The 27,793-nt window shown below is 40.8% G+C and overlaps 1 protein-coding gene across 1 annotated transcript in view; it reads right to left on the bottom strand.

Annotated features, from left to right (window-relative positions):
* IREB2 (iron responsive element binding protein 2) overlaps window positions 1-25,316 on the bottom strand; it is a 63,347-nt gene extending 38,031 nt beyond the window's left edge. The window contains exons 1-3 of the mRNA XM_008015718.3: window positions 25,175-25,316; window positions 23,653-23,742; window positions 1,196-1,361 (exon numbers count right to left, since the gene is read on the bottom strand). Of these exons, the coding sequence (XP_008013909.1) occupies window positions 1,196-1,361; window positions 23,653-23,742; window positions 25,175-25,193 (275 nt within the window). The 5' untranslated portion in view covers window positions 25,194-25,316. The remainder of the gene's footprint in view (window positions 1-1,195; window positions 1,362-23,652; window positions 23,743-25,174) is intronic.
* Between the last annotated feature and the right edge of the window lie 2,477 nt (window positions 25,317-27,793).

Here is a 27,793-nt window from a genome sequence, read left to right as displayed (position 1 = left end):
CCGGGAGGCGGAGCTTGCAGTGAGCTGAGATCCGGCTCCGTCTCAAAAAAAAAAAAAAAAAAAAACCTTTGTAACCAAGTCACTCCATCTACTGTGTAAAGAACAGACTATTGATTGCAAGTGTGACAGCAAGGATACCAGTTAAGAGACTATTGCAGTTATAGTCCAGGTTAAGAGAGAATGGGACTAGAACCACAATGACAGTGATAGAGGTGGAAAGAAATAATTGGACACAAGATATATTTCAAAGGTAGCACTGACAGAGCTTGCTGATAGACTGGTTAGAGGGTATTAAAGAAAGAGAAAAATCAAGGCTAACTCCTAGATTTGAAGCCTAAACAAATGGGAGCGTATGGTGACATTTACTATAATAGAAAAGACTTAGAAAGAAATAGGTGAGCTGAGACAGACAATCAAAAAATCAAGTTTTGATGGCTGAGTATGGTGGCTCATGCCTGTAATCCCAGAGCTTTGGGAGGCAGAGGCAGGAGGATCGCTTGAGCCCAGGAGGTTGAGGCTGCAGTGAACTATGACTGCATTACTGCACTCTGGCCTAGGTGACAGAGTGAGGCTCTACCTCAAAATAAAATCAAGTTTTCAATATGTTAAGTTTGGGAAACCTATTGGTTACATAGAGATCATAAGAAGGTAGTTAAGCAAAAGCAGTTTTTGAATAAATGGTATACAAAACAGGTGCCTAATTTTTAATGAATTGCTTCAGTTTAGAAAGGGCAACATTTTTAAGTTTATAAACTAACCTTAAAATTAAAAAAACAAAACAAAACAAAAAAACAGAGCCATCCATCAGGGAGTCTGAATTTTTATTTTTTTTCTATTTTTAGAGACAGGGTCTTGCACTGTCACCCAGGCCGGAGTGCAGTGGTGGGATCACAGCTCACTGCAGCCTCAACCTCCTGGGCTCAACTAATCCTTTCACCTTAGTTTCCAGAGTAGCTAGGACTACAGGCATGCACCACTATATTCAGCTAATTTTTAATTTTTTTTTTTGTACAGACAGGGTCTCACTATGTTACCCAACTGATTGCAAACTCCTGGGTTCAAGTGATCTTCCTGCCTTGGCCTCCCAAAGTGCTGGGATTACAGGTGTCAACAACCACACCCAGCCAAGAGTCTTAATTTTAAAAAGGAAACACACTCTAAGAGTTCATTTATGAAAAATAAACCCATTACTTACGTAAAATCTTGAAGAAGAACACGGGCAGGGAAAAAGGGCACTTCAACATTGCTTTGTTTGGTTTTCCAGTCTAAAATGTTCATAACATCTTCCTTCTTCATTAAAAAGCCATCACAATTTCGTACAGCAGCTTCCAACAAGACCCGTATTGAATAAGGCAGAACATCTGATTCAATAAAATATTACGATTAATAAGCAAACAGTCATACCTATATATTTAAAAAATGCCATAGCAAAAAGTTAGATAAAGACAAAAATGCAGGTTTCTCAATTTAAACAGTTCATTTTTAGTCTAACAAACTAAAGTATAACATCGTTCATGTTAACATCAGGTGTCTTGTAACTGACTTTCCTGTACATAACCTCAAAGTCCTGAAAAAAGCAGAGATAAAAACCTTCATACAAGAGTTGCATTAATTTAGGAATATCATACTGCAACCATGACAAATACTTGACATCCAAGGAATTCACAGAAAAACTAAAAAGCACAGAATATCAGAACTGAATTCAATAATGTAGACATCCCCTAGTATGGCAAAAAGAAAATGATTAAATTGTATAAAGTCTTTAATAAATTTAAATTATTTCCAATGAAAACGATTAAAGTTTAAAAGTAAACTGGAATGCCTGAGTGAGTAAAATTCATTTCACAAAAACTTTGATTCACTCTTAATTACTTTAAGGACACAACTGAGAAAGTGATTTCAATATTTTTAAATTTTCAATCATATTAAATTCTCACACCAGATTGTGCCACACAAAAGTGTTTCCTTATGATTTAAAGAGAAGACTGAATTAATATGGGGTTAGTTGAATAAATCACTGTAATTCACACAATGGATTACCACGCAGCTGTTTAAGGGAGTGAAGTTACATGCTGATAAAGAGTGAACTCCAGAATATATTATTAAGAGAAGAAGCAGGGCAGAACAGTGTTTATAGTATGCTAACTTTCCTGTAAGAAAGAAAGTTTAAAAATATACCTATATTATTTTAAAATAATTAAACATAAGATCATCAAATGTGTATTATGAGAAATATAATTTTAAAAATACATTAGCATGTGTATTTTAATAAAAAGAAACAATGAAAGGATAAACGAAAAAACTAAGCATATATCTCACACAGCATTTCCACTTACTTCCTTATTGGGAGTACCTTCTTGGTACTAAGTACAAAAAGAATCACAAGAAAGAAAAGTATATTCAGTCATTAGTGCTGCTATTCAGAGACTGTGATTTGTGTAACAAGCAGGAAGCAAAAAAGTACTTTTTGTTACTATGGTTTCAAGAGCATATAAGTTTAAAATCAGAGTAGCTAATGACAGCTAAAGTAACACGAAGTTTTTTTTTTTGTTATTTCACAGGAGCGTTTGCATTTTGGGAATGAAATTGTTAAACCTGAAGTCTTGGAGAATATGCTAACTGTTCACCGGGTGGGGTGGAGGGGGGTGAGGAGGAGGAAGTATACAGAGAGAAGACTTCTGTGTCTGTTGAGTTACATTAGTTCAGATCGTCTAACCATTGTTCTATATATGTAATTTAGTTAATACTGTTGTGTTTAAAGTATACAAAACTCCTAATGCTCAAAGTATGTTAAAAGTAGAGGCAGTAAAATAATCCATCTTTAAACATCCCTTTTTTAGGAAGACCTGTCTTCTGGGAGTGGTATTTGTTAACCTACCTCTTAGAGCTAGATATAGTACTGTACTTAGTCACTGAAATGATAGAAGAGGGAAAAGGGGTGAAGGGTGAGGCTCTTTGCCAGTGTCTCTATACCCAGAGGACAGGTTTTAGATATTAATCATAGGTCTCTATGTGCATTTTTGGTAAAGCATCTGTTTATTGTGAACAAAGTTCAATCTTTATTTTGCAACATCTAAGCTTTATAGATGTCCTGAGGTGACAATGTATGATAAAAAGCAGAGCTAGTGAGTTAGCCTATTTGTAAATATCTTGATATAATTGATAGAAAAGATGCATCTTGAACATAGAACTGTTAAACCACCTAGGTAGTGTATATCAGGACTTATTCAATAGGTTGGCAGCTGAAGGGCAGAAGGTAGCTTTGGGGTTCTCAACTAACAGTTCATGACATGTGAAAAAGCATGATACATACTGTATCATTACTGTATGATCTCAATCACATAAAATTGGATGTCATGTATATATACACACACAAGACCTAGAAGGGCATGTCAAACTGCTTATGATTGTGGATGACTTTGTTCCTCATTTCTTGTGTTTTTCAGTTTCCAATAGCGCACGTTACTTCTTTTTTTTTAATGAAGCTTATTTTTAAAATCTGGGGAAAAAAGTCACAGTAGCCAAGTTAAAGAAAAAAAAAGTCCTTACACTTCAATTATAAACATGGATATGAACTTATGTTTTTCTCTTCCTAAAAAATAGGTATTTCCTAGCTCTGTCACTGAAAATGCCCAGAATAACAACAACCCAACAGTAACAAACCCCTAATAACTGTTTGTTTTTTCTAAACACTATTTCCTAAACACACACAACAGAACACTTTTTCAGAGAAATGACTGATTCTAGTCTGGAGCAGGATTTGTACAAAATGAGCCTGGGATATCCAGTGTCCGAAACCAAAGAAGTTATCAAAGACTAATAGGGACACTAATGGGTCAATCTGAGCATCAAAATGAGTAATAACTATAATTCACCAAAATACATCAAATATATAAATAGCCCTTAGTTCATAATGACTCTTTAAAAACCTTTCACTGATCACCAATGAATGTTGCTAGGGCATTAACTCATTACTCTGAAAACTGACAAAGGGAGAAAATCAATAGTTAACATTATCTTTCCTTACTTCAGGTAACCAAACAGAGAAAAGTACTTTGTTATAGAAGAATTACAGCTAGTAAATGTGGAAGAAATGATGTAATTTGAAAGATCACCAATGTGCAACACCTAATGAAATAATGGATCTAGAAAATGGTCACAAATAGGTGCTAAAATCATTAGGATTTATGTGGATGGGGAACTTGCAAGCTGATAACACTCATACCCACTTAGCATCACCAAAAGTAAGAGATCAGAGATATTATTTGCCTCCTGATGAAACAAAAAACTACATGTACCAACTAAGAAGTGTTCTTGCAAAAACAAGGATGTAAATAAACCTGAATCTAATTAAACCTCTAGCTCTAACTCCCAGTTAACCGGAAATATGGGGGATAGTAGGAAAGTATGAAACCCCAAAGAAGCTATCAGCCAAATCTAGAATGTGGGACATTCGATAGAATAAAGAATCTAGGTTTTTCAACACAAAAATGGCATGAAAAAAGAGGAGAGGAGGACTATTACAGATTAAAAGAGACTTAAAAGACATAACAACCAAATACTATGTGTTGGCCCTATTTGGATACTGTTTCATCAAACCAAGTGTAAAAATATATTTTTGAGACAACCAGAAAAATCTGAATATGAACTCAGTTTTAGATTTTATTAAGTGGACGGGCTCAGTGGCTCACCGCCTGTAATACCAACATTTCAGGAGGCCAAGGCAGGTGGATCACTTGAAGTCAAGAGTTACAGACCAGCCTGACCAACATGGCGAAACCCCATCTCTACTAAAAATACAAAAATGAGCCAGGCATGGTGGCATGCCCCTGTAATCCAAGGTATTCAGGAGATTGAGGCTCAAGAATTGCTTGAACCCGGGAAGCGGATTCTACACTGAGCGGAGACCTTGCCACTGCACTCCAGCCTGGGCAACAGAGAGAGACTGTGTCTCCAAAAAAAAAAAAAAAAAAAAAAAAAAAGATTATATTAAGGGATTACTTAATTTTGTTAGGAATAACTATGGCACTGTGATTTTTTAAAAGTCCTTTTACATATCAGCTACGTATATGGAAGAATACAGGTTAAAAAACGGTGAAATATATGAAACAAAAGATTGGCAAAATGCTGATAAATGGCTGACAATTATGTGGTGGGTTATAAGACTATCCTCACCCTACTTTTTTTTCCCGATTAAGAATATACTTATTGGCCAGGTATGGTGGTGTACACCTGTAATCCCTGCACTTTGAAAGGCCAAGGAGGGAGGATTGCTTGAGTTCAGGAGACCAAGACTAGCCTGGTCAACATGGTGGAAACCCCATCTCTGCTAAAAATACAAAAAACTAGCCAGGTGTCCTGGCGCGCGGGTATGGCTCCAGCAACTTGGGAGGCTGAGACAGGAGAATCACCTGAGCATGGGAAGTCAAGGCTGATCCTGCCACTGCACTCCAGCCTGGGCAATGGGTGTGAGACCCTGTCTCAAAAAATAACAACAAAATGAACACATTTATTCATTTTCTAGTATGTTCCAGCACTAGGTGAACAAATGAGATGTGGTATCTGCTCTTACGAAGCTGGAGCCTACTGGGAGATTCGGACCATAAACAAGTAAACAAACAAATACTTAGAAACAGTAGAAGGTGCTATGAGGGAAGTGAGTAGGGTTCAGGACAGAAGATAACACCCTTAGATGGGGTGAGTGGTGAAGGCACCTCTGCGAAAGTGTGTAATCCTAGCACGTAATCCTTTGGGAGGTGAGGCTGGAGGATCATTTGAAGTTAGGAGTTTGAGACTAGCCTGGCCAACATAATGATAGGCTTAATTTTTTTTAGAGCAGTTGTAGGTTCACAGCAAAACTGAGAGGAAGATATAGAGACTTCCCATATACCCGCTACCCCCACACATACGTAGGCTCTCACACTATCAACATTCTCCACTAGAGCTGTACATTTTTTACAATTGATGAACCTATATCAACATATCACAATCACCCCAACTCCAGTTTACATTTAGGGTTCACTCTCAGTGTTGTATATCTCCCTACTTTCATGTTTGAAAATTTTCACACACACAGACTCATAAAACTGTATGTAAAGTAGAAAAAGGACTACAGTATCCTTTTTGAATACTAGATTAAAAGCCTGTATTTACTACAGGTATGACCTCTGGAAAGTGACTAAGTTAATACATTTTCTTACTAAAATGGGTCTATCAGCTACCTAACAGAGATGTGAAGAATATCTTTCCTACCTCATCTATCCAGTTGGTACATGTAAAGCTCTCAAAGTACAATAAATAGTTGGTATTTAACCAGTATTAGTTTCCATCTTTACTTCAATCAGAAACATAAAGTCCCCCAAGCCAAGGGGGATTACAGGGTAAAATTTTTTTTAATAGAACATTTGGAGATAATGAGAAGGAAAATATTATCACAGAAATTATATACAAGATTAACCTTTTATTTAAATAATTATTATGGAAAAACAATGTCAGGAATATTTTTGTTTGTAAAAGTTATAAACCCACTAGAAAAAAAAGTGACAGGGAGAGGCAAAGTCAACAAAATTTTGAAAAACAGAGTATTACTAGATGGATGACTAGTAATGGATTGAGCACAACAGAGGAGACAGAGCTGAAATTTATAAATGTCTACATTGGGGAAAAGTAAGCAGAAACAAAGTTTAGGAAATCAGGATTGCCTGGGATTTCTTAGGAGGAGTGTTAAAAGCTAGCAGACAATGGAACAATGCCTTCAAAATTCCAAATGAAAATAAATTTCCAACAAAGAAATTTTTACACAGGAAAACTATCAATCAAGCAAGGTCTCAAAAATGTATTTCTCAGGCATCCTTTCTTAGGAAGCTAGTGGAGGACATGCTCTATAAAACCAGAAAGTAAACAAAAAATAGAAAACCACTAAATCTTAGAAAGTCTCCAAAACAAAGAGAGAGCAGACTCTTCTACGACAACGGCTATGCAAGCTACAATGCAGTCAGTCCCAGATGGACCAGAAGATGAAGTCCAGATAGGATGTCACCAACAGAAGGAAAAAAAAATAACCCATAGATTACATGATTATACCAAGAGGAAGAATTTAGTTTTTTTGGAGAGTTCAGAGATGATTTATTCATAACGATATAGAATACTAAGCAAACAAAAAAAAGGCAATCAATTAATCCCAGGAAAAATACAAAGTTATATGAGAAATAAGATACAATCATCATTTACTACACGGACTAAGAACATTTATAGTCACGATAACATAAATGCTGAACATTGACTCCACCAAAATTATGAGTTGCATAAATACACAGAAGAAGTGCCAAATTACCATTTTCACAGTACAAAACTACTAAAGTCTAAGACTGGAAAATCAAGAAACAGTAGTATAAGAAGGGCAATTTAACAACATGGAGGAAATTACCAGAAGAAACAGTCAAGGGAATTGAAAATAGTATTCTCTGGGGAGTAGAAATTGGGGACAGGGCAAAAGGCTACTGTTTTAGTTATAACTAAACAAGTAGGGTTTTAAAAAATTCTTATTCAAAAATTAAAAAGCAATTATCAAATAAGAGTGCTATGAGAAAACACTAATCACAAATGTATTTTATTTTTTTGAGACAAGGCCTTGCTCTGTTCGCCCAAGCTAGAGTGCAGTGGCACGATCATGACTCACTGCGCCCTTGACCTCCTGGGCTCAGGCAATCCTCTCACCTCAGCCTTCAGAGTAGTTGAGTTACAGGCATACACCACTACGCCCAGCTTATCTGCGTAATTTTTTTTTTTTTTTTGTAGAGATGGGGTTTCGCCATGTTGCCCAGGGAGTTCTCAAACTCCTGGGCTCAAGCAATCCTCCCACCTTGGCCTCCCAAAGTACTGGGATTACAGGCATAAGCCACCACTCCTGGCCCCACAAATGTTAACTCAACATTTTGTCATGAAGAAGCACCAACGATCTCAAATTTGTCTAAATTTGCAAAAGTAAAAACTAGAGACCTACTGCCAGGGAAGATGCAAATGAATAAATATACCACTCTCTCTGAAAACAAAAACAGAATGTCTTCTTTCTCCCTGTGGTAGCCAATCTCCAAGATGATACCAATAATACTTGCCTTCTGATAGTCATGCTCTCATATAATCTGTACTGAAATCAGTTCTGCTTGTCTGACTCAATAGAGTATGGCAGAGATGACAGAGTGTGTCTTCCAAAGCTGGGCTATAAAAGTATTTTGGCTTCAGCCTTCCTCTCTTAGATTACTCGGTGAAAAGTCAGCAGCCTATTATGAGGCTATTGAGCAGCACTGAGGAGAGGCCCATATGGAAAAGAACTGAAGCCTCTCCATCATCAGGAAGTGCCAGCCTGTCAGCCACGTGAGTGAGGCCTTGGGCCACAACTATTCGACTAAGCCACTGCAAATTCCCGACCTACAGAAATTGTGACTGTCATAAATGTTTATTGTTGCTTTTGGTTTAATTTGTTATGCAATGGACAACAAATATGCTTTTCTTCCTCAACTTTTCCAACAATAACATCTGCAGTTGTTTATTTAAGACTAAGGGGCAGATACAGAGGTGCTTTATATAAATTATTCCACTTAACCCTTAAATTAAACCTACAGGTAGATACTCCAGTAGAAGAGTTATAACAAGAGAGTAAACTAGCAGATGTGAAAAATGAACACATGCTCCGGTTTTTTTCTTCTTAATAGAGATGGGATCTCCCAATGTTGCCCAGGTTGGCCTCCCAACTTCTGGCCTCAAGCAATCCTCCAGCCTTGGCCTTCCAAAGTGCTGGGATTAAAGGCAGGAGACACCATGTCCAGCCTCGGTTTGCTTTTTCAACAATATTAATTCTACATCCCCACTTTCAAACAGGTATAAAGTTCAGGAAGGCCCATTTATTCCCTTTCTTCCTCCCTTCTCTTGCCATCTCACCTCTACATACGCTCTTATGCTCCAACTATACCATCTTGCAAGCTCCCTAAACTTCAGAACCTTTCTGATCCCCACTCTTACCACACCTGTTCTTCAACACTGTGGGGACTTTCTCCTTATTCGTAGGCACCAGCCTATCCACGCTTTCCTTACTTATGCAGTTAGGGTCAATGTGGTTCAATCTCTCATCCCCAAACCCTACATTAATCCTCTTTGTTCTTTTACCCCATTTGCTCAAGAAAACACCAATCCTGTTCTTTTTTCACCCCACCCCCGCAGTTGGTCCACTCCGTATCACCTCCCTGCTTAAGAACTATTCTCTCTTTTTTAAAAACTATAATTCATCCTTTCCAAGTGTATGATTTACTGATTTTTGTAACGTTAAGTTTACCAAGTTGTACAATCAACATCATAGATCAGTTTTAGAACATTTTCATCATCTCAACAGATCTCTCATGCCTATTTACTGTTAATCCCTCTCCCCCTCCTCTCTAACCCAAGAAACCACCAATCTATTATTTGCCTTTCCTGTGCATTTCATATGAATGCAATCATAAAATAAAGTCTCTTACATCTGTATTTTTTCACTGAGCCTGCTTTTTACAGTTCATCCACATTGTAGCAGGTATCTATAGTCAATTTCTTTTTACTGCTGAACAGTATTCCATTGTATACCAAAGTTTTGCCTATTCATTCACCCACTGCAGGACATTTAGGTTGGTTTCAACTCTCAGCTATGAATAATGCTGCTAAGATCATTTGAAAATCTTTCTGTAATAAACGTTTTCATTTTTCTTGGATAGATACTTAGGAATGAAATTGCTGGGCCACATGGTAAATTTATGTTTAACTTTTTAACAAACTGCCAAATTGTTTCCCAAAGTGGCTGCACTATTTTACATTCCCACTAGCAGTGTATGAGGCTTCCCATCTCTCCATATCCTCCCCAACATTTGTCATTGTCTGTCTTTTATACAGTACCCATTCTAACAAGTATGAATGGTAATTTGTTGTGGTTTTAAGTTTTATGTTGAAGAAGAACAACGAGGAAAAAATTCCTAAAACATCAACGCAGAGAAACTGGTACCCATGTAAATACATGATTATAACTTCAATCAGGTCTTCACTATTCACCCAGAAATCCTAATGCTTCTCTGATCTGCTTATTTTCCCACACTCCACATCAATTAATTCTTATCTTCATCCACTCTCCTTAAAATTTAATCTATCTTCCACAGGACCTACCCCCACTTCCTACCCCACTGATAAACAGAAACTAACAGTTCCTACCTTTCAACTTCCTCCTACTATACCCACAAGCCTCGCTGCCTCTGAATTCACCCTTTCACCAGTTAAGGGAGCTGCGGACTTCTTCCTCCTACTAAATGATAACTTCTCTATAGGAGTTTTGCATCCTATTTCCATTAACCATTTTAGGACCCAATAGTCATCATTTCCTCTCTCCTTTTTTTGCAAACTGGTTTGCAATTCAGTTGGTTTCTTCCCATCAACATTTAAACAGCTCTTAGCCCCAACTGACAACAAAAGTACTGCTTTCTTCAAATTCTCTATATTTTCAGTGCCCACTTTTCTACCTTTCATTCACCTTAGCCCTAATCTATATGATTTTTATCCTTAAACACCAATGAAGCAGGTCTAGCTAAAGTCCCAACAGCCTTGTAGCAATATTCAACAGAGCTATTAATTACCTCCTTTTTGAAACACTCTTTCTACTGGATTCCACAGCACCATCTTCCAGTTTTCTTTCTAACATATTGTTGGAAGACAATTTTCCATGTCTCCCATCTCACATTTCTTCAAGACTTGTGAACAGACGCAATGACTGCCTTTGTTCCAGACTACTTTTTCAGAGATGTCTATATAGTGAATAGTCTTCAAATACACGACAGCGTCTCGCTCTGGAGCAAAGAGCAGGCATGCTTACTACCCATTATAAAAGACTTGGGTTTCCTAAGCCACAGTTCCTTTCCTGTAACACAACCCCTGTGTGTGCAGGTGTTACCTGGCCTTCTTCAATACTACCCTGTAGAAACTGGAGCTTGGGAAACCAACATAAATACTGGTAATAAGGATAATGCTTTGTTGTGAGTAATAAACTATCCATTGTCTTGGATCCAGGAGTCAGGTGCCTCCTGCCAACACACAGGAAATTACGTCAGGTTAATTCGTTAACTTTCAAGGAAGGTAAAATTTCAGATCCTCTACAGTTCTTTTCCATTTTTTAAAAATAGAGATAGAGGTCTATGTTGCCCAGGCAGGTCGCTAACTCCTGGGCTCAAGAGATCCTCCCGCCTCAGCCTCCCAAAGTGCTGAGATTATAGGCGTGAGTCACCATGTCAAGCCTTTATAGTTCTTAACACTTCTAGGTAGCCCTATTTTCCTTTTTAACCTCTACTCCTTTATCTGATCTTTAAATGTAGGAGTTCCTCAGAGTTCATATTGAGACTCACTTTTTTTCTTACTCTACACTGTTTCCTCCAGGGAGTACAACTATGGCTTCAATTATCACTACATCTACACTAATAATTCCAAAATACTTTCTGTAGTCCAAGTCTGTCTTCTAAGCTCCAAAACCACATGCCCGATTCCTCCTGAACATGTTTACTTTAATACTGGTATGTTCCCAAATTCACTAGTACCTAAACTTGAACTCAGTGACTTCCCTTCTGCCCATTCCCCTTATCATCACCTCATCTTCCATTTCCTAGAGTAGTAAATAGCACCACCATCCTTCCAGATGTTTATGCCAAAACAATGAGGCATCTTCCTCAATGCCTCTCTCCCACATCTTTTTGTCTTCTATCAATATCACCATTAAATCTAGTCCAAATCACCACTACATCATCTCTCGCTTAGGTTCCTCAGGGGGTGCCTCCAACACCATACTGTGATTTTCAAAATGTGGTCCTAAACTGCTGATGCCTTAGCAGGACTCAAAGCAGGGGCACCAAACTGTACTACAGGTTGAGTATCCCTAATCCAAAAATCCAAAATCCAGCAGGTGTGGTGGCTTATTCCTGTAATCCCAGCACTTTGGGAGGTCGAGGTGAGTGGATCACCTAAGGTCAGGAGTTTGAGACCAGCCTGACCAACATGGTGAAACCCTGTCAGGCGCAGTGGCTCACGCCTGTAGTTCCAGCTACTAGGGAGGCTGAGGCAGGAGAATCGCTTGAACCCCGGAGGCAGAGGCTGCAGTGAGCCAAGATTGTGCCATTGCACTCCAGCCTGGGAGACTAGAGTGAAACCCCATCTTAAAAGAAGAAAAAAGAAAAAATTCTAGAGTGCTCCAATGAGCATTTCCTCTGAGGGTCGGTGCTCAAAAAGTTTCAGATTTCAGATTTTCAGATTAGGGATACTCAACCTGTAGTACTTGTATTGTTTATTATCACACAAAATACCAGTTTCACTTAAAAATGTCCCTAAGAAGCAGAAAAACTTAATTTTACTAAATCTCAACTGCTGAGGTCAAGTCTTAATATTCTGTGTGACAAAAATGAAATATATTTATACAACATTTCTACTCAATACCAAAGTACATCAGTTGCCTGCAGAAAAACTCTTGTATGATTGAGTTGCAAGCTAAAATTAAGCCATTTTTTTTCAAAGAACAGTTTTTCACTTGAAGGAACTGACAAATTATGGTTACTCAAATGTGTATATTTGGCAAAAAGTTTCTCAAAAGTAAATGAAGGCTGAGCATGGTGGCTCACACCTGTAATCCCAGCACTTTGGGAGGCCGAGGTGAGTGGATCATCTGAGGTCAGAAGTCTGAGACCAGCCCAGGCAACATGGTAAAACCCCGTCACTACTAAAAATACAAAAAATTAGCCAGGTGTGGCGGGTGGGCACCTGTAATTGCAGCTACTCGGGAGGCTGAGGCAGGAGAATTGCTTGAACCTAGGAGGTGGAGGTTGCAGTGAGCTGAGATTGTGCCACTGCACTCCAGCCTGGGCAACAGAGCAATATTTGAATGAAATAAGCTTCTACCAGTCTGCTCATTACATTATTGGTCTTTGAGAAATAAGAGTTCATCAAGTTATGCAGAACTTCCAAATGTGGACACCATTACACTGTATATTAAAACACACACCCACACACATATACAAATACATACAAATGTGTTAATATCACCACAGCCCTCTCAACATGGGAGCCAGAGTCCCTATATAGCTGTACGCTCTGAAGGCCTCCTTCCTGTGCCAGTACCTGGACTGAGGCACTCTCATAAAGAAGGCCTGCTGCTCTGACAGCACATGGACTCCATCTGTAAGCTGCCTCGAAGGTCACATATTGAGCCGTCACTCCTTCTGCAAGCTCCGAAACGGCCTATGAGCTCTGAAGGGCTCTTGCCCCCAACCAGCATCTGTTTTGCCAACGCATGCCCACACCACTAGTTCCTGATCATCAGATCCCCTGCCTGCACTCCAGAGGGTGGCCTACTGCCTACCCAGCAACTCCAGACCAGCTCCAACCTGGCCAAAACCAATATACTTCTCTGTTATCTGTGAGCCAACCCACACCTATTCCAGTGAGTTCTGAACCTCTTCCAAGTTTGTCCTTCCTTGGGTATTCTCCCTTAACCCTACAGTACTATATACAATTTTTCTGTATTACAATTATTCTTATCATAGTTAATAATTATGTATATTAAGTTTCCTCTGTTTAACCTATTATGTGGTTTCTATCTCCTGACTAGACCCAAATTGCTACAACATAGTACTGTACTTTACGCATATTTTCCTTGTATGTCCCCATTACTAAATCGTGTGTTTTCTTTAGCACAGATACTATCTTAGCCATCTTTCATTTGCTAGAAATATACAAGTACTCAATAAATATTAGCTGAATGAATTAAATGGTATTGTTGAGAGACTCATGCAACAAGTAAAAAAAATGGACTAGATTACATCTGCCTTTTCTAATTAGGAATTTCTAGAATTCTATGAATCCACAAAGCTAACCCTTTAAGGACAGGTAATTAAAAACACCACGGAGGAACCAGGATGCTGGTAATTTAAACTGGTTAAGTATAGTAATTCATGTTATCCCACTTCTGAAATAATCTGGTAACAATAAATATCCTTTTGATCAGTTACTTAGTAGAAGATCCAATAGGTGGTTCAGGCTCTGAAAAAAAAAATGCTGAGGTCTGCTATTGTATATGGGAAGCATCTGATGAAAGGCAAATCAAGGCTCCCAAGACTGCAGATTCTACTATTCAAGGCTAAATAGCCGCTGCAAAGATTAGAAAATCAAGTGTATCTCTCAGTAGAGAGGTCACAAACTCTGTCTCATGTCTGCTGGCCTGCAGACATGTTTTCCTTGTTCTGCAGAGTTTTAACATTTTAAATTTAACTGCCAACATTTAAAAAACCACAGGTCTTTCAATCAGAACACTTTACAATACCAACCTTATACTTCCGCTGGAACTTAGTAAGCACCTACTCTATATAGGACATGTGCCTTCCTGTTTGCCACACAATTCCCAGCAGAGCATTTCACTTGTTTATGTTGCCTCTCTGGTCCCTATAAGCATGAGCTTGCAATCCCTGCTGTAATAGGTTTTTACAAGCATAGGTTTTGGAATCAAGATTTTTGTTCATGCTTCTGTTCCACCACTTAGTAGGTAATGACAATTAGTTGTGGGACCTTGGCCAAGTGTATAACAGAACTTATAGAAGTGGATAAATACATACTCAACAAATACTTAAAAATTTTTTTTTTTTATTACTGACATTATTAAACTGGGAAATAGTATGGTATTGGAGAGAAAAGGTGTTGGTCTTGAAATCAGAAGATACGAGTTTAAGGCTAAGTTTCCTCACCTAGAAGATATTTTGTGACCTTAGGCACATTACTTAGATTTTTAACCTTATCTGTATTATCTGCACACGGCAGATTTAAAACTATCTTCCCTGCTTACCATGAAGCAGCAGAGTGAAGTAAAAGGGTGTTGTTATTGGTAAAAATGGAAAATTCCAAGTTCAAGCAGTAGTGAAGAAATTACCCATGAGGAATATCAGTACTCTAGTAAGCAGGCTTTAGATAACTAAATGTAACAGAGAAACCCATCAGCCTGAAGGAAGGGGGAAAGACTGAAGCCACAGGTTCTCTAAGCCTGCCAAAAGCCCCCAAAGAGATTGCATCTTTGGAGTCCAGACTGGGAAACGGGGGCTAGAAGACCACAGCAGGAACCAGCCAGCACAGCTACAGGGTAAAGCTAGCCCTGCTGAAGGCTAGGGGCCTGGAGAAAAGATTAGGAAGCCCTTCTAGAAGGCCCTGTAATCACATCAGGCCTGGCAACAGGACTCACCCATGCCCATATCTGACTAGAAGCAAAGAAGTGTTTCTGTCTCTAACCAGAACCAGGCAGGATAGAGATGATTTCCAATAAAGAAAGTCTGACCTCCACAGAACAAGACCTTGTCTCTTTAAATAAATAAACAAACTCTGACCTTTTTTTTCCCTCTTTTTGAACAAATTGCCATTGGGTCCAGCATAGTGGCTCATGGCTGTAATCCCAGCACTTTGGGAAGACAAGGCGGGCAGATCACTTGAGCCAGGAGCTCGAGACCAGCGTGGCCAACATGGTGAAACCACATCTTTACTAAAAATATAGAAATCAGTCGAGCGTGGTGGTGCGCACCTGTAATCCCAGCTACTCGGGTGGCAGAGACACAAAAGTTACTTCAACTCGGAAGGCAGAGGTCACAGGGAGCCAAGATCACGCCACTGCACTCCAGCTGGGATGACAGAGCAAGACTGTCTCAAATAAACACATACTTACATACATACATACGTTGCCATTGACAAGAGTCTGAGGAAGCAGAATACAAAACAGATTCCCGCATAAGATTTTGTTTTTTCACCTGTACTGGCAGGTCCTCAGAATGCCTATACCACAGCCCTCTTTCTAAAAAGTTCCTTCTACACCAATTGCTGGTGGGCTCTGGGTAGCCTTGCCACCCTGTCATGAATGGCTGGGACCTGGAGCCAGCCTTCCAACAGACAACCAATCTAGAGTCTGGCCAGTGGCATAGGGAATAGCCAAGCACAAATGCCACGTCTAATAGGCTGCCTCAGTCTCGTTCTGTGATACCTTGAACTTGACTTAGGGAGAAGGCAGAAAACAGATGGAAACAGAGAGGAACCAAGAGAAAAAGAAAAGCAGAATAATGGGCTGGGCACATTATTAGATTACACATCTGTAATCCTAGCACTCTGGGAGGCCAAGGCAGGAAGACTGCTTGAGGTCAGGAGTTCAGGAGACTCCCATCTCTATAAAAGATTTTAAAAAATTAGGCCGGGAGTGGTGGCTCACGCCTGTAATCCCAGCACTTTGGGAGGCTGAGGCAGGAGGATCACCTGAGGTCAGGAGTTTGAGACCAGCCTAGCCAACATGGTGAAACCCCGTCTCTACTAAATATACAAAATCAGCCAGGTGTGGCGGCACACACCTGTAATCCCAGCTACTAAGGAGGCTGAGGCAGGAGAATCGCTCGAACCTGGGAGGCAGATGTTGCAGTGAGCCGAGATCTCCCCACTGCACTCCAGCCTGGGTGACTGAGCGAGACTCCATCTCAAAAAAAAAAAAAAAAAAAAAAAAAAGGAAAAGAAAAAGAAAGGAAAGCAGAAATAGGGAAAATCAGCTCAGTCAGAATCATGGGCTCTACACATGCCTACTGAAGGGAACAAAAAGTCTGATCTGACCACACAATCAGATCCCCTCAATTTTCATATTTCCTTCAAATCTTCACAATAAACCCCCCAATTTAATGTAGAAGAAAAAACATTTTTTCTTCGCTTCATTCACCGACAGAAATTGAGCCAACAAGAAAAATAATATCTACTATTGATCAAGGTTCAGAACACATATTCTTTTCATCCACTACTGGTAAGCATGTAAACTGGCATTATTTGCTAACATAATACAACAGATGTCCTTCGTGGTGCCTATCAAACTGCTACCGTTCTCAGTGGCCTGTGGCCTCCTTGGTTACAGCAGCGAAGCAAAAGCCAATCCCCTGGCAGGCTGATGACCAAAAGTCTTGTGAGAAAGGAGACACTGGGGCAATTAGATTCACCTATCAGAAAGGTGTAATCAGGACACAGAGAGACTGAAGCGGAAAGGTGTTGAGGTAAGCTAGGGTCTGAGGTTGCCATTTGAGGCCATGTACAAAGTGAGTGGGCAGAGGGGGATTGTCTATAGTGAAGTGGAGGAAGTAAAAGAGTGGAACAGGGTAGAAATCTGAAGCTCCTCAGAGAAAATAATAAAGAACTTTCTTAATTCTGGGCCACCACCATTTTCTTGAGAGACAGCCACATTTCATTGGCCTGGAGAGTGCTGTGCTGTATCATTACAATACATCCTTCTTCACTGGAGCTAGTGTCTGTTCCTTGGAACCAAAAGGGCCTAATCTAGAATAGAAATTGACAATAAAAGCAAAGTTGAAATGTGGAGGGTTGATAAATATATGGCTGAACATGGACTAGTAGGATAATGTCAGGTAAAGGTAATCCTTGGAAAGTTATGTACTATGTGTACAAATTACAAGCAAACTATTTCATTGCTTACCCAACCCAGTCTTTTCAAGAGTCCACGTAAAAGATGAACAGATTTGTGTCTCTACCAGCAAGATAACTGGACCAGCAATAGACTCCTGACAAGTGCAGTCAAAACAGGTTAAAACAACAGGTAAGCCAGATACAACGCATGACACCTGTAATCCCAGCACTTTCGAAAGCTGAGGCAGGAGGATTGCTTGAGGCCAGGATTCAAGACCAGCCTAGGCAACGTAGGGAGACCCTGTCTCTACAAAACATTTAAAATTTAGCCAGGTATGGTGGCATGTGCCTGTAGTACCAACCACTTGGGAGACTAAGGCAGGAGGATCACCTGAGCCCAGGAGGTCCAGGCTGCAGTGGCCATGATTGAACCACTACACTCGTCTGGACAACAGAGCAAGACCCTGAGGAAAAAAACAAAACAAGTACAAGAGTCACCTAGAGGTACAGTCTTAACCGGTTGGTAATCCAGCCATAACATACAAGAACGGTCAGCAGTGGCTATATTGGGCATTATACAAAAATGAGTAAGTAAAGTAAGCTGTAGAGATGGAAGGCTGGATATTCAAAAAGCAACAGAAAACAAGGAAACTAGGCAGCCTTCAAGTGACAAACAGAATACTGCCTCTGGCTTAGAAATTCTGGTTCCCTGAAACTTGACTATGCTTTCTTCCTTTGTCTTTGGATGTCTGGAAACTGCAACCTATTTTTTACTTAAGCGAGTTTTTGTTCCTTACAGTCCAAGGTAAAAACTGGAACCAGACCGGGCGCAGTGTCTCATGCCCATAATCTTAACACTTTAGGAGGCCAAGGTAGGTGGATCACCTGAGGCCAGGAGTTCCGAGACCAGCCTGGCCAGCATGTCAAAACTCCGTCTCTACCAAAAATACCAAAAAAGAAGGGTGTGATGGCATCGGCCTGTAATCCCAGCTACTCCAGAGGCTGGAGAAGAATAATCACTTGAACCCAGAAGGTGGAGGATGCAATGAAATGAGATTGTGCCACTGCACTCCAGCCTGGGCAACAGAGCAAGACTCTGTCTCAAAAAATAAAAAATAAAAGACTGGAATCAACAGAAAATAGTTAAAGTATAAAAATAAAAGTGTGTGATGGGGTGGCGGGAATAACATACTTTCAACCCAACAATTCTATATAATGATAAGTTTGCACAAAAAAGTAAGTATTAGCACATGCAAAGCTTTATAGAGAAAAGTTACTATCAGCTTCAATATTCAAAGGTCTGTTAACTAAACCATAATGCACTCACACAGGCAATATTGTGCAGCTATTAGAAGCTGTAGAGAAGTACAGGTATCCCTTTCTACCTGAACTCATGCTCCGTGACTGAGAAACCAAAGAGATTCAGATGGCAAGGGATACCTGTATTCAATGACATGGAAAGATGTTCATGATATATTAAGTGAAAAAAAGGGTTACAACATATACTCTATTTTTATTAAAAGTAGCATATTTACATAGACTTTTGTATACACATAAAAATGAGACTTTCTGTACCATCTGCAATGTTCTTGTCTTTCTGTGATTCTTCTAAATGATAAAAACTCTCCTAAAAAATTAAATACAGGATTTTCTTTCAAAGGCTGCAAGGTAGGATTTGGACACTAAGTCCCAGCTCTACTGGAGGACTAAGCAGTACTATGGTTAAAAAAGCAAGCAGACAGAAAGGACAAAAGAAAGAGTGAATGAGATGACCTGAGATAAAGAAGGGTGCCTGGGGGCTTTACACCACCAGAGGCCCTGTTGCCCAGTAACAGGTACTATCTTAAAACTACCTTTCACTCCAGCTATGCCAGTCTCTCTACTGTCTTCCCCTTCATTCGAGATAGTCATTCATGTTTCCACTATGCTGTTCATCCTAATTATCTGGTGTTGACTGTCCTCCATCATACATGGAGACAACACTGATTTTTCCTCTCCCTAAAAATAGCAATAGTTTCAAATTCAGAGATCTACTTAAGAGAGTCACCCAAATCAGCTACTCGAGAGGGTGAGGTGGGAGGATCTCTTGAGCTCAGGAGTTCGCAGCTCCAGTGAGCTATCATCATGTCACAGCACTCCAGCCAGGGTGACAGTGAGACCCTATCTTTATAATTTTTTTTTTAAGAGTTACTCAAAATCTACATTTTGAGACTACCTAGATTTTGACATGTTTCTAGTCAGCGCATTGGAGTGCCAGACAGCCAGCTCCAGAATATTAAAGAGATTCCCCACAACTGGCTAAGTGCAGTGGTTCACGCCTGTAATCCCAGCACTTTGGGAGGCCAAGACAGGAGGGCTGCTTGAGGTCAGGAGTTTGAGACCAGCCTTGTCAATATGACAAAACTCCATCTCTACTAAAAATAAAAAATTAGCCGGATGTGGTGGCACACACTTGTAGTCCCAGCTACTTGGGAGGCTGAGGCACGAGAATCGCTTGAACCCTGGAGATGGCGGTGGCAGTGAACCAAGATCGTGCCACTGCACTCCAGCCTAGGTAACAGAGCGAGCCTCCCTGTCTCAAAAAAAAAAAAAAAAAAAAAGATTCTGCACAAGCAAAATGATATAAGATCAAAATGTAATCAATGTCGCAGATGTGCCCACTTCCATAGAGGTACCTTGAGTATAAATTTGGGAAGCAAAAGGATAAAATAGCAGTAAAAAAGCAGAAATCAAATAATCTGTGTTGAACTCTAAAGTCAGAATAAGAGAAGGCATCAGGTTGGTAACGCAGATAGACTAGGCTGGTTCACTTACCACCCACTCCCAACCACTTCTCCCTTTCCTTTCTCTATTGTAAAAGCTGTAAAGGTAAAATACAGTACCCCATCTTATCTATGGCTTTCTGCGGTTTCAGTTATCTGCAGAACAGCACGATAAGATATTTTGAAAGAGAAAGACTATATTCACATAACTTTTATTACAGTACGTTGTCATAACTGTTCTATTACCAGCTATTGTTAATCTCTACTGTTCCTAATTTATAAATTAAGTTATATCACAGATATGTACGTATAGGAAAAAAATATATACCAAACAGGACATACACGGTTTGGTACTATCTATAGTTTCAGGCGTCTACTGAGTGTCTTGGAACATATCCCCCATGGATAATAGAAGACCATGATTATTCCATCTTTCAGCCTTCTTGAAGCTAAGAGTGGCCACTGACACTTTGGCCAAAGAGGCAAAAGCCCCTGGAGAGGGTTTTTCTTCTTGTTTTGCTCCTCCAGCTGCTTGGAACACGGACATAATGCCTGCAGGTGCAACCAAAAGAATAAAAACAAAATGGGAAGAAAGGACGAGCCCAGATCCCTGCGAGACTGGTGCTGCACAGCCCCATTCTGCCCATCTCCACACTTCGTTACGTTAGAAAAATAAACTCCTATTTCTTAAAGTCATTGGACAGCAAGTTTTCAGTTCCTTGCAGCTGTTGGCATCCCTAATACAGTTAGCATGGAGCTTAGAACAATGTTTCTCAACTATCTTTACTCTGCAACATTTATGAGGAATAGAATCCATTCCCTTCATTAATTGTTACTCATTACAACAGTCATTCTCAACCTAGCAGGCATCAAAATGTGGAATGGAGGCAGAGAAGACTGGCTCTGAACCTTGGTGCCTACCAAAGCAATGTCTTTTGTAGGGATATGTCTAGGAGGCAATTCAATCTGTTCCTTTCAAAAATGCAGTAAGAATTTTTTGTTCTAAGGCTAAACAACCAAATACTTCCTACCTAAGTTCCTTTCTTTCAAAGTCAATTCTTCAAATTTTACTCCTTATTAGGAAATTACTTAATTATTACTTAATAACCTCTCATAATAATCACTCTATTGAAAAACCAGGAGGGGTTGGGCGCAGTGGCTCACTCCTATAATCCCAGTACTTTAGGAGGCTGAGGTGGGTGGATCACTTGAGGTCAGGAGTTCGAGACCAGCCTGACCTACATGGTAAAACCTCCCCCCCGTCTCTACAACTATCTGGGTGTGGTGATGTATGCCTATAGTCCCAGCTACTTGGGAGGCTGAGGCAGGAGAATCGCTTGCACTCAGGAGGCAGAGGCTGCAGTGAGCTGAGATCACACCATTGCACTCCAGCCTGGGTGACAGACCAAGATCCTATCTCAAAAAAATAACTAAAATAAAATAAAATAAAAACCAGGGTATTGACCCCACATAAATAAAAACCAACTTTCTGTTTTGAAAGTATTTATATTCACAGGTATTCTATTATTGCATTTATCATGGTTACAAAAACTGGTAATTCTGGAATTATGTTAAGTACACATGTACTCTGTACAGTTACGTACAAATTCCCATGACAGCTTATTTCCCAGAGAAAATTTAACTTTCAGATTATCAATCATTCCTTTTCAATGCATTTTACAGTTGTTTTTGATAGTTTCCTACTGATTCCTTAAATTTGAGAAATATAGGTCATCTTCAAGTAAGCACATTTCTACAGATTATACACAGAATTTATACTCAATTTTCAAAACATCATATGTGCTCCTTTAATTTATTAAACTATAAAATCTGGGTTAAGAGACTTCCAAGCCAGGATCACTAGATTATTTTGGAGAAGTAAAACGGAAATAAAACGACTGTTCTTGTAAACAATCAATCTAGCTGTTTTCTTTTCAAAATTAATGCAAACTCATCATCAGTGAAGGGATAAAATTAATGTGAAAGACATACATCATTAAGAAAATGAACAACCTCCTTTAACAAACATATCAACACAAATCACTGCAGCTACACATGCAAGGTAAAGGATATTGCTCTCATTTTGGCAAACTGTTTATTTTTAAATGACAACCTAATTCTAAAATGGGGATTCTCTAAGATACCCCAAAATAGCTGTATTTCTCAATACACAAAACCTATTACACACAGCAGTCAAGAATATTTAAATTCCTCAAAATCTACAGAAAAATCAAAAGAACAATCTTCTTAATTAAATAATGCAAGAAAAAAAAAGGTTACAGCTCCTTCCAAAACTGACTGCAACAGATGTGGCATTCAATTTACCTTTTCATGTCACTGTCATGGAAAAGTTCACAAAGAATAATCAGTCTTCTAAACAGGTCTCTTTATTGGCCTAATTGAGAAAGTTACTCAACTGTCAGTAAGCCAAAACTTCCATTCAATGCTCTATAGGTCACCCACATTCACTCTTCTGAGACCACAGAGAAAGGTTTGACCTTGATAAGGTGAATGAGAATGCCTGCCAAAACTGTAGGTGTGGAGGTTGGGGCAAATCACGCCCAATACTTCAGAACAACTCAAATCAATGGGGTCCTGTTGGTGATTCCTATTCAACAGACAGTAGAAAGAACAGATGTGGGCATTGTTCATTTGACAATGTAAAATAGGCCAGGCATAGTGGCTCATGCCTGTAATCCCAATACTTTGGGAGACTGAGGCAGATGGAATACTTGAGATCTGAGACTAGCCTCGGCAACACAGCAAGACTCCATCACTACAAAAAATATAAAAATTAGCCAAGTGTGTTGGCACGCACCTGTAGGCCTTGTTACTTGGGAGGCTGAGGCAGGATTGCTTTAGCCCAGGAGTTCAAGGCTCTATGAGCTATTATCATGACATTGTGCTCCAGCCTGGGCAACAGAGCAAGACTCTGCCTCAAAAAAAAAAAAAAAAAAACCAAACAAGAAAAGAGAAAGTAAAATATACATTTAATTGGTGTAGAATATAGTCAGTCAGGTTCTTCTAAAAATCACATTAGGCCAGGCGCAGTAGCTTACATGTATAATCCCAAAACTTAGGGAGGCAGAGGCGGGAGTATTATTTGAGCCCAGGGGTTCAAGACTAGCCTAGGCAACATAACAAGACCCCCGTCTTCACAAAAACTTGAAAACTGCATTATTGGTTTCTTTGAGGAAAAAAAATAGTCCTTAATTAACTTAGATTTTTAAGTGAGAAGTTAAGGTATGGGCCTACATCTTCCCTGAACAAAAGTTGTCTCAAGAGTATTTAAAAAGGTATAGGTATGTGTAGGTGTACCTGTTACAATACGGTGGAAATACATTTAAAATTTCTTCAGCTCAGCTTGACAAATGCATTTTCATCATTAGAGACTAAACAAATCCAAGAAAATGTAAAGCAACATTACCATACTTGGTGCCTCCAAGTTTAGATACATCAAAGAACTTCTTATGTGAACTGTCATTTAATGTTTCAATAAGGTACTCAAAGGCGTATCCTGAAAAAAAATATATATTTTCATTAAACGCAGCCACAAAATATCTTAGTCAAGTGAAAATACCTGGAAACTAGCTTTATCCAATAGAATTTTCTGCAGTGGTAGAAATATTCTACGTTTGAGCTGTCCAGTAAAGTAGTCATTAGCAACGTGTGGCTATTGAGCACCTGAAATGTGGCTACGGTGCCTAAGGAACTGAATTTTTAGTTTATTTAATTTTGATTAAAGTCACACAGGGCTAGTATCCACCACACTGGACAGCACAGCTCTAAACCATAATTTGTCAAGAAAAAACTAGTAAGATAATTCACTCCTGAAATGTAACGAAGAAAACCTGGAAAGGGACAATAAGAATGATTTAAATAATCCACGGGGACGTTTTGGAAAGACATGTCTTGAAAACTGCAGAGACAGGAATTTGTGAATTCCACAATTAACATTAGAGGGACTGATTAAAAATAAAAACCAAAAGACGGATTTTTAGAGAGCATTCAATAAACCAAAACAAAAAAACTTCTCAATTAAGTCCTTACCAGAGCGTAGTACTGAAAAGTAACAGAATATCTAGGAAATTAGCATATTCTCCCCGAAAGAGACAAGTCCTTCTGGTTTTGCACGAATTGAAGCTGAACTACAAAGTTAAAGATCCAGAGGTCTCATTTGAATGTGCCTCAGCTCCCAACATTCTAGGGGGCAGTGGCGGGGAGGCAGCCTTGAGGTTGAAAAGAACCTTCAGATCTTTTGTGCAGACTCATAGCGGTGGGTGGGCAGGACCCTCAACATTGTTAAGGCTTTCATCCAAAAGGAGAAAACATAAGCACAGCCCATTTTCAGAACAAATAGTCTTTTTTTCTTTTCTTTTCTTTTTTGTAGAGGGAGGTGGACGGGGGAGGAGACAGCGTTGCAATAAATGGTCGGAGAACTGACTGACCAATGTTCAACCTTGACTGCCCCTCATTCGGTTTCCAGAGGCACAGAGAGACTGAGGCGCCTGAGGCTGGACCGTGGAATCAACATCTAGCTGCGTGAAACCCGAACACGGAGACGCAGGCCCCCGCCCTCATCGCTCGCCAACGAGGGGGCGGGCAGGGGAAGATGGTGGGCCTCTCCCTGCCCCTGGCGTTGCTGACGGGGGCCAGGAAGTCGCTGGCAGCAGGCAGCGGCCACCGAAGACAGAGGGGTGCTGGTCAAGGCCAGCGGTGGGGCGGCCCGCCCTGCGGGGGTCGCGCAAGAGGGTGAGGACCCAGAGCCCCAGCTTCCGCGGCCTAGGCTCACAGGGCGGCCCAGCAGGCAGGCCCTGAGGGGAGCACAACCCGAGCCCCCAGGGCCTGGGCGCCTGCCGAGCGACTCCAGGCGAGAAAAGCAAGGAATTCGGCGCCTAGACAGCGCGCGTTTCCAACTGCCAGACCCAGCTCGGAGGCCCGAAACTGACCTGCTTTTGGGGCGTCCATCGCCGGAGACCATATTATCCCTGCGGGGAGGGGGCCAGCGGGGGAAGAAGGGGGAGGCCGGGCAGGGAAGAGGGGGAGGAAGACAGGCGGACTGGCAAGGGAGGAAAGAAGGAAGCAGGCTCTCGCAAATATCGCGAGAGCCGCAGAGCCAGCCCCGGGTCTGCGCTCGCGGGATTTGTCGCCTAACTCCCGCGAGATCGTCGGACAGGAAAACAAAGAAAGAGAAGGGGCGGAGCTCACCAGAAAGCGATTTCTCGCGCCGTTTCCCCTGTTCTCGCGAGCGGGGGCGGAGCGCTAGGGAGGCTCCGTTGGTGGCATTGGCGTGGCTAGTTTGGCCTTGGCAGCGATCCGTTACTTAGTTGTGGCCTTAAGTTTTCTGTTGGGGTCATGAGATCGAACGGTGTGTGCGTTCCCACAAGGTGTCTGTTGGAGTCAGGGTCGGAATCGGAACTGTTAGGAAAAAGAGCTCAAGGAGAACTGCTTTCACCTAACTATAAAGCCTTGCATTAACTTGTCAGACGTGGGCGACCCACACGCGTGTTTTCAAGTGGGGGCGGCCATACTGATCGGGCGCGTGGGAGGTGCTCAACTGTTGAATGAATGAATTTTTTCTTACACTCCCATAGCTTCCGTCTCTACCGACTTCTTCCCAGTGGCAGTTAACATGCTTAAGCCTAACGTGCTTAAGCCTCTCCATCCCTCCGCCTCAGCTCCTTCAGTCCCTATGTTCTCCACCTACCAAGCATTATCTTCTGTGGACAGCAACTTTTTTTTTTTTACCAGGAAGAGTTGCTCATACTCGCTCTCCCCCACCCACTTCTTATCCTCTTCCAGTCTGGCTTCCACTGCCAGAAATGCCTTTAGCCAAGGTCGGCCATAACTCCACTTTCTAATCTCACATATCTCAATCTTGACTGGTTCTCTCCCATTGTTGAAAAATACTCTTCCATCAGCTTCTGTGACCTCAGACTCTACTTTCTTTTCTTCTCCTAAGGGTGCTTGATCTCAGGCTCCTCTGCAGGCCTCTTCCTCTGCCCAGCTTTTAAATGTACTGGGCACTTGATTGGCACAGTAGCTCGTGCCTGTAAATCCAGCACTTTAGGAAGCCAAAGTGGGAGGATGGCTTGAGCTGAAAAGTTTAAGACCAAACAGAGCAACATAGTGAGACCCCATCTCTACAAAAAAAAATTTAAAAATTAGCTGGATGTGGTGGCATGCACCTGTAGTCTAAGCTACTCAGGAGACTGAGGTGGGAGGATCACTTGGGCCCAGGAAGTTGAGGCTATGGTGAGCCATGATTGCACCACTGCACTCCAGCCTGGGCAACACAGCAAGACCCTGTCTCAAAAAAAAAAAAAAAAAGTATTGGACATTAAATGTGCCCCCAGGGCTCTGGTCTTGCACCTTCTCCCTCTGTCCATTTTCCCTGGCCCATCTCATACATCCTTTGATTTAAGTTATTAGTTAATATATTGATGCTTCCCAGTCTGCCTGTGACCTAAACCTATCTCCTAAACCCGGAGGTATATATCCTAGTACCCATGGGATGCCTCCACATCCCGAGGCACCTCAAGCTAAAAATCTCAAAAACCGAACTCATCATTTCCCTCCTTAAACCCAACTATTTCTTTTGTATTGCCTGTATCAGTGAATGGCGCCACCATCCACCTGGTTGCCCAAGCCAGAAATCAACACATTATATCTGACTCCTTCACCCACTCCCTTTAATCATTGATCCAAGCCCTGTCAACCCAAACTCCAATATATTTCCTTTATTCACCTTGCTGTATTTTGTAACATCTTTTTAAAATCCCAGCATGAAATTCATAGGTAATACAATCTACATACACAACAATAAATACTCTACTTAATGACCTAACTATAATATAAAGGAGAAAAATAGGAAAGTAATTTATTAGAAAATAATATGTATTACAATATGTAGGCACACAGGCATGTCTCGATTAGATGACAAAATTGAGTAATCAGATGCTTGTATCTACTTATAACGAATGAGTTTGGTTTTACAGGACATATAATATTCGACTGGGCCAGGCACAGTTGATGGCTCAAGCTTGTAATCCCAGCACTTTGGGAAGCCAAAGCAGCGGGATCGCTTGATGCTAGGAGTTTGAGACCAGCCTGGGCAACATGGTGAGACCTTGTCTCTACAAAAACTTAAAGAGTTAGCCAGGCGTGGTGGTGCATGCCTGTAGTACCAGCTACTGTGAGACAGAGGCAGGAGGATCACTTGAGCCCAGAAATTCAAGATTACAGTGAGCTATGATTGTGTGACTGCACTCCAACCTGGGTGACAGAATGAAACCCTGTCTCAAAAAAAGGTAAGGCTGGGTGCGGTGGCTCGTGTCTGTAATCCCAGCACTTGGGAGGCCAAGGCAGGCGGATCAGGAGGTCAGGAGATCGAGACCATCTGGCTAACACAGTGAAATCTCGTCTCTACTAAAAGTGCAAAAAATTAGCTGGGCGTGGTGGCGGGCGCCTGTAGTCCCAGCTACTCGGGAAGCTGAGGCAGGAGAATGGTGTGAACCCAGGAGGCGGAGCTTGCAGTGAGCCAAGATCACGCCACTGCACTTGAACCT

This window comes from Chlorocebus sabaeus, chromosome 26, assembly GCF_047675955.1.
Source record: "Chlorocebus sabaeus isolate Y175 chromosome 26, mChlSab1.0.hap1, whole genome shotgun sequence".
Taxonomy (NCBI): domain Eukaryota; kingdom Metazoa; phylum Chordata; class Mammalia; order Primates; family Cercopithecidae; genus Chlorocebus; species Chlorocebus sabaeus.
Note: the sequence above shows the minus strand (reverse complement) of the source record. Positions and strands in the feature narration are given on the sequence as shown.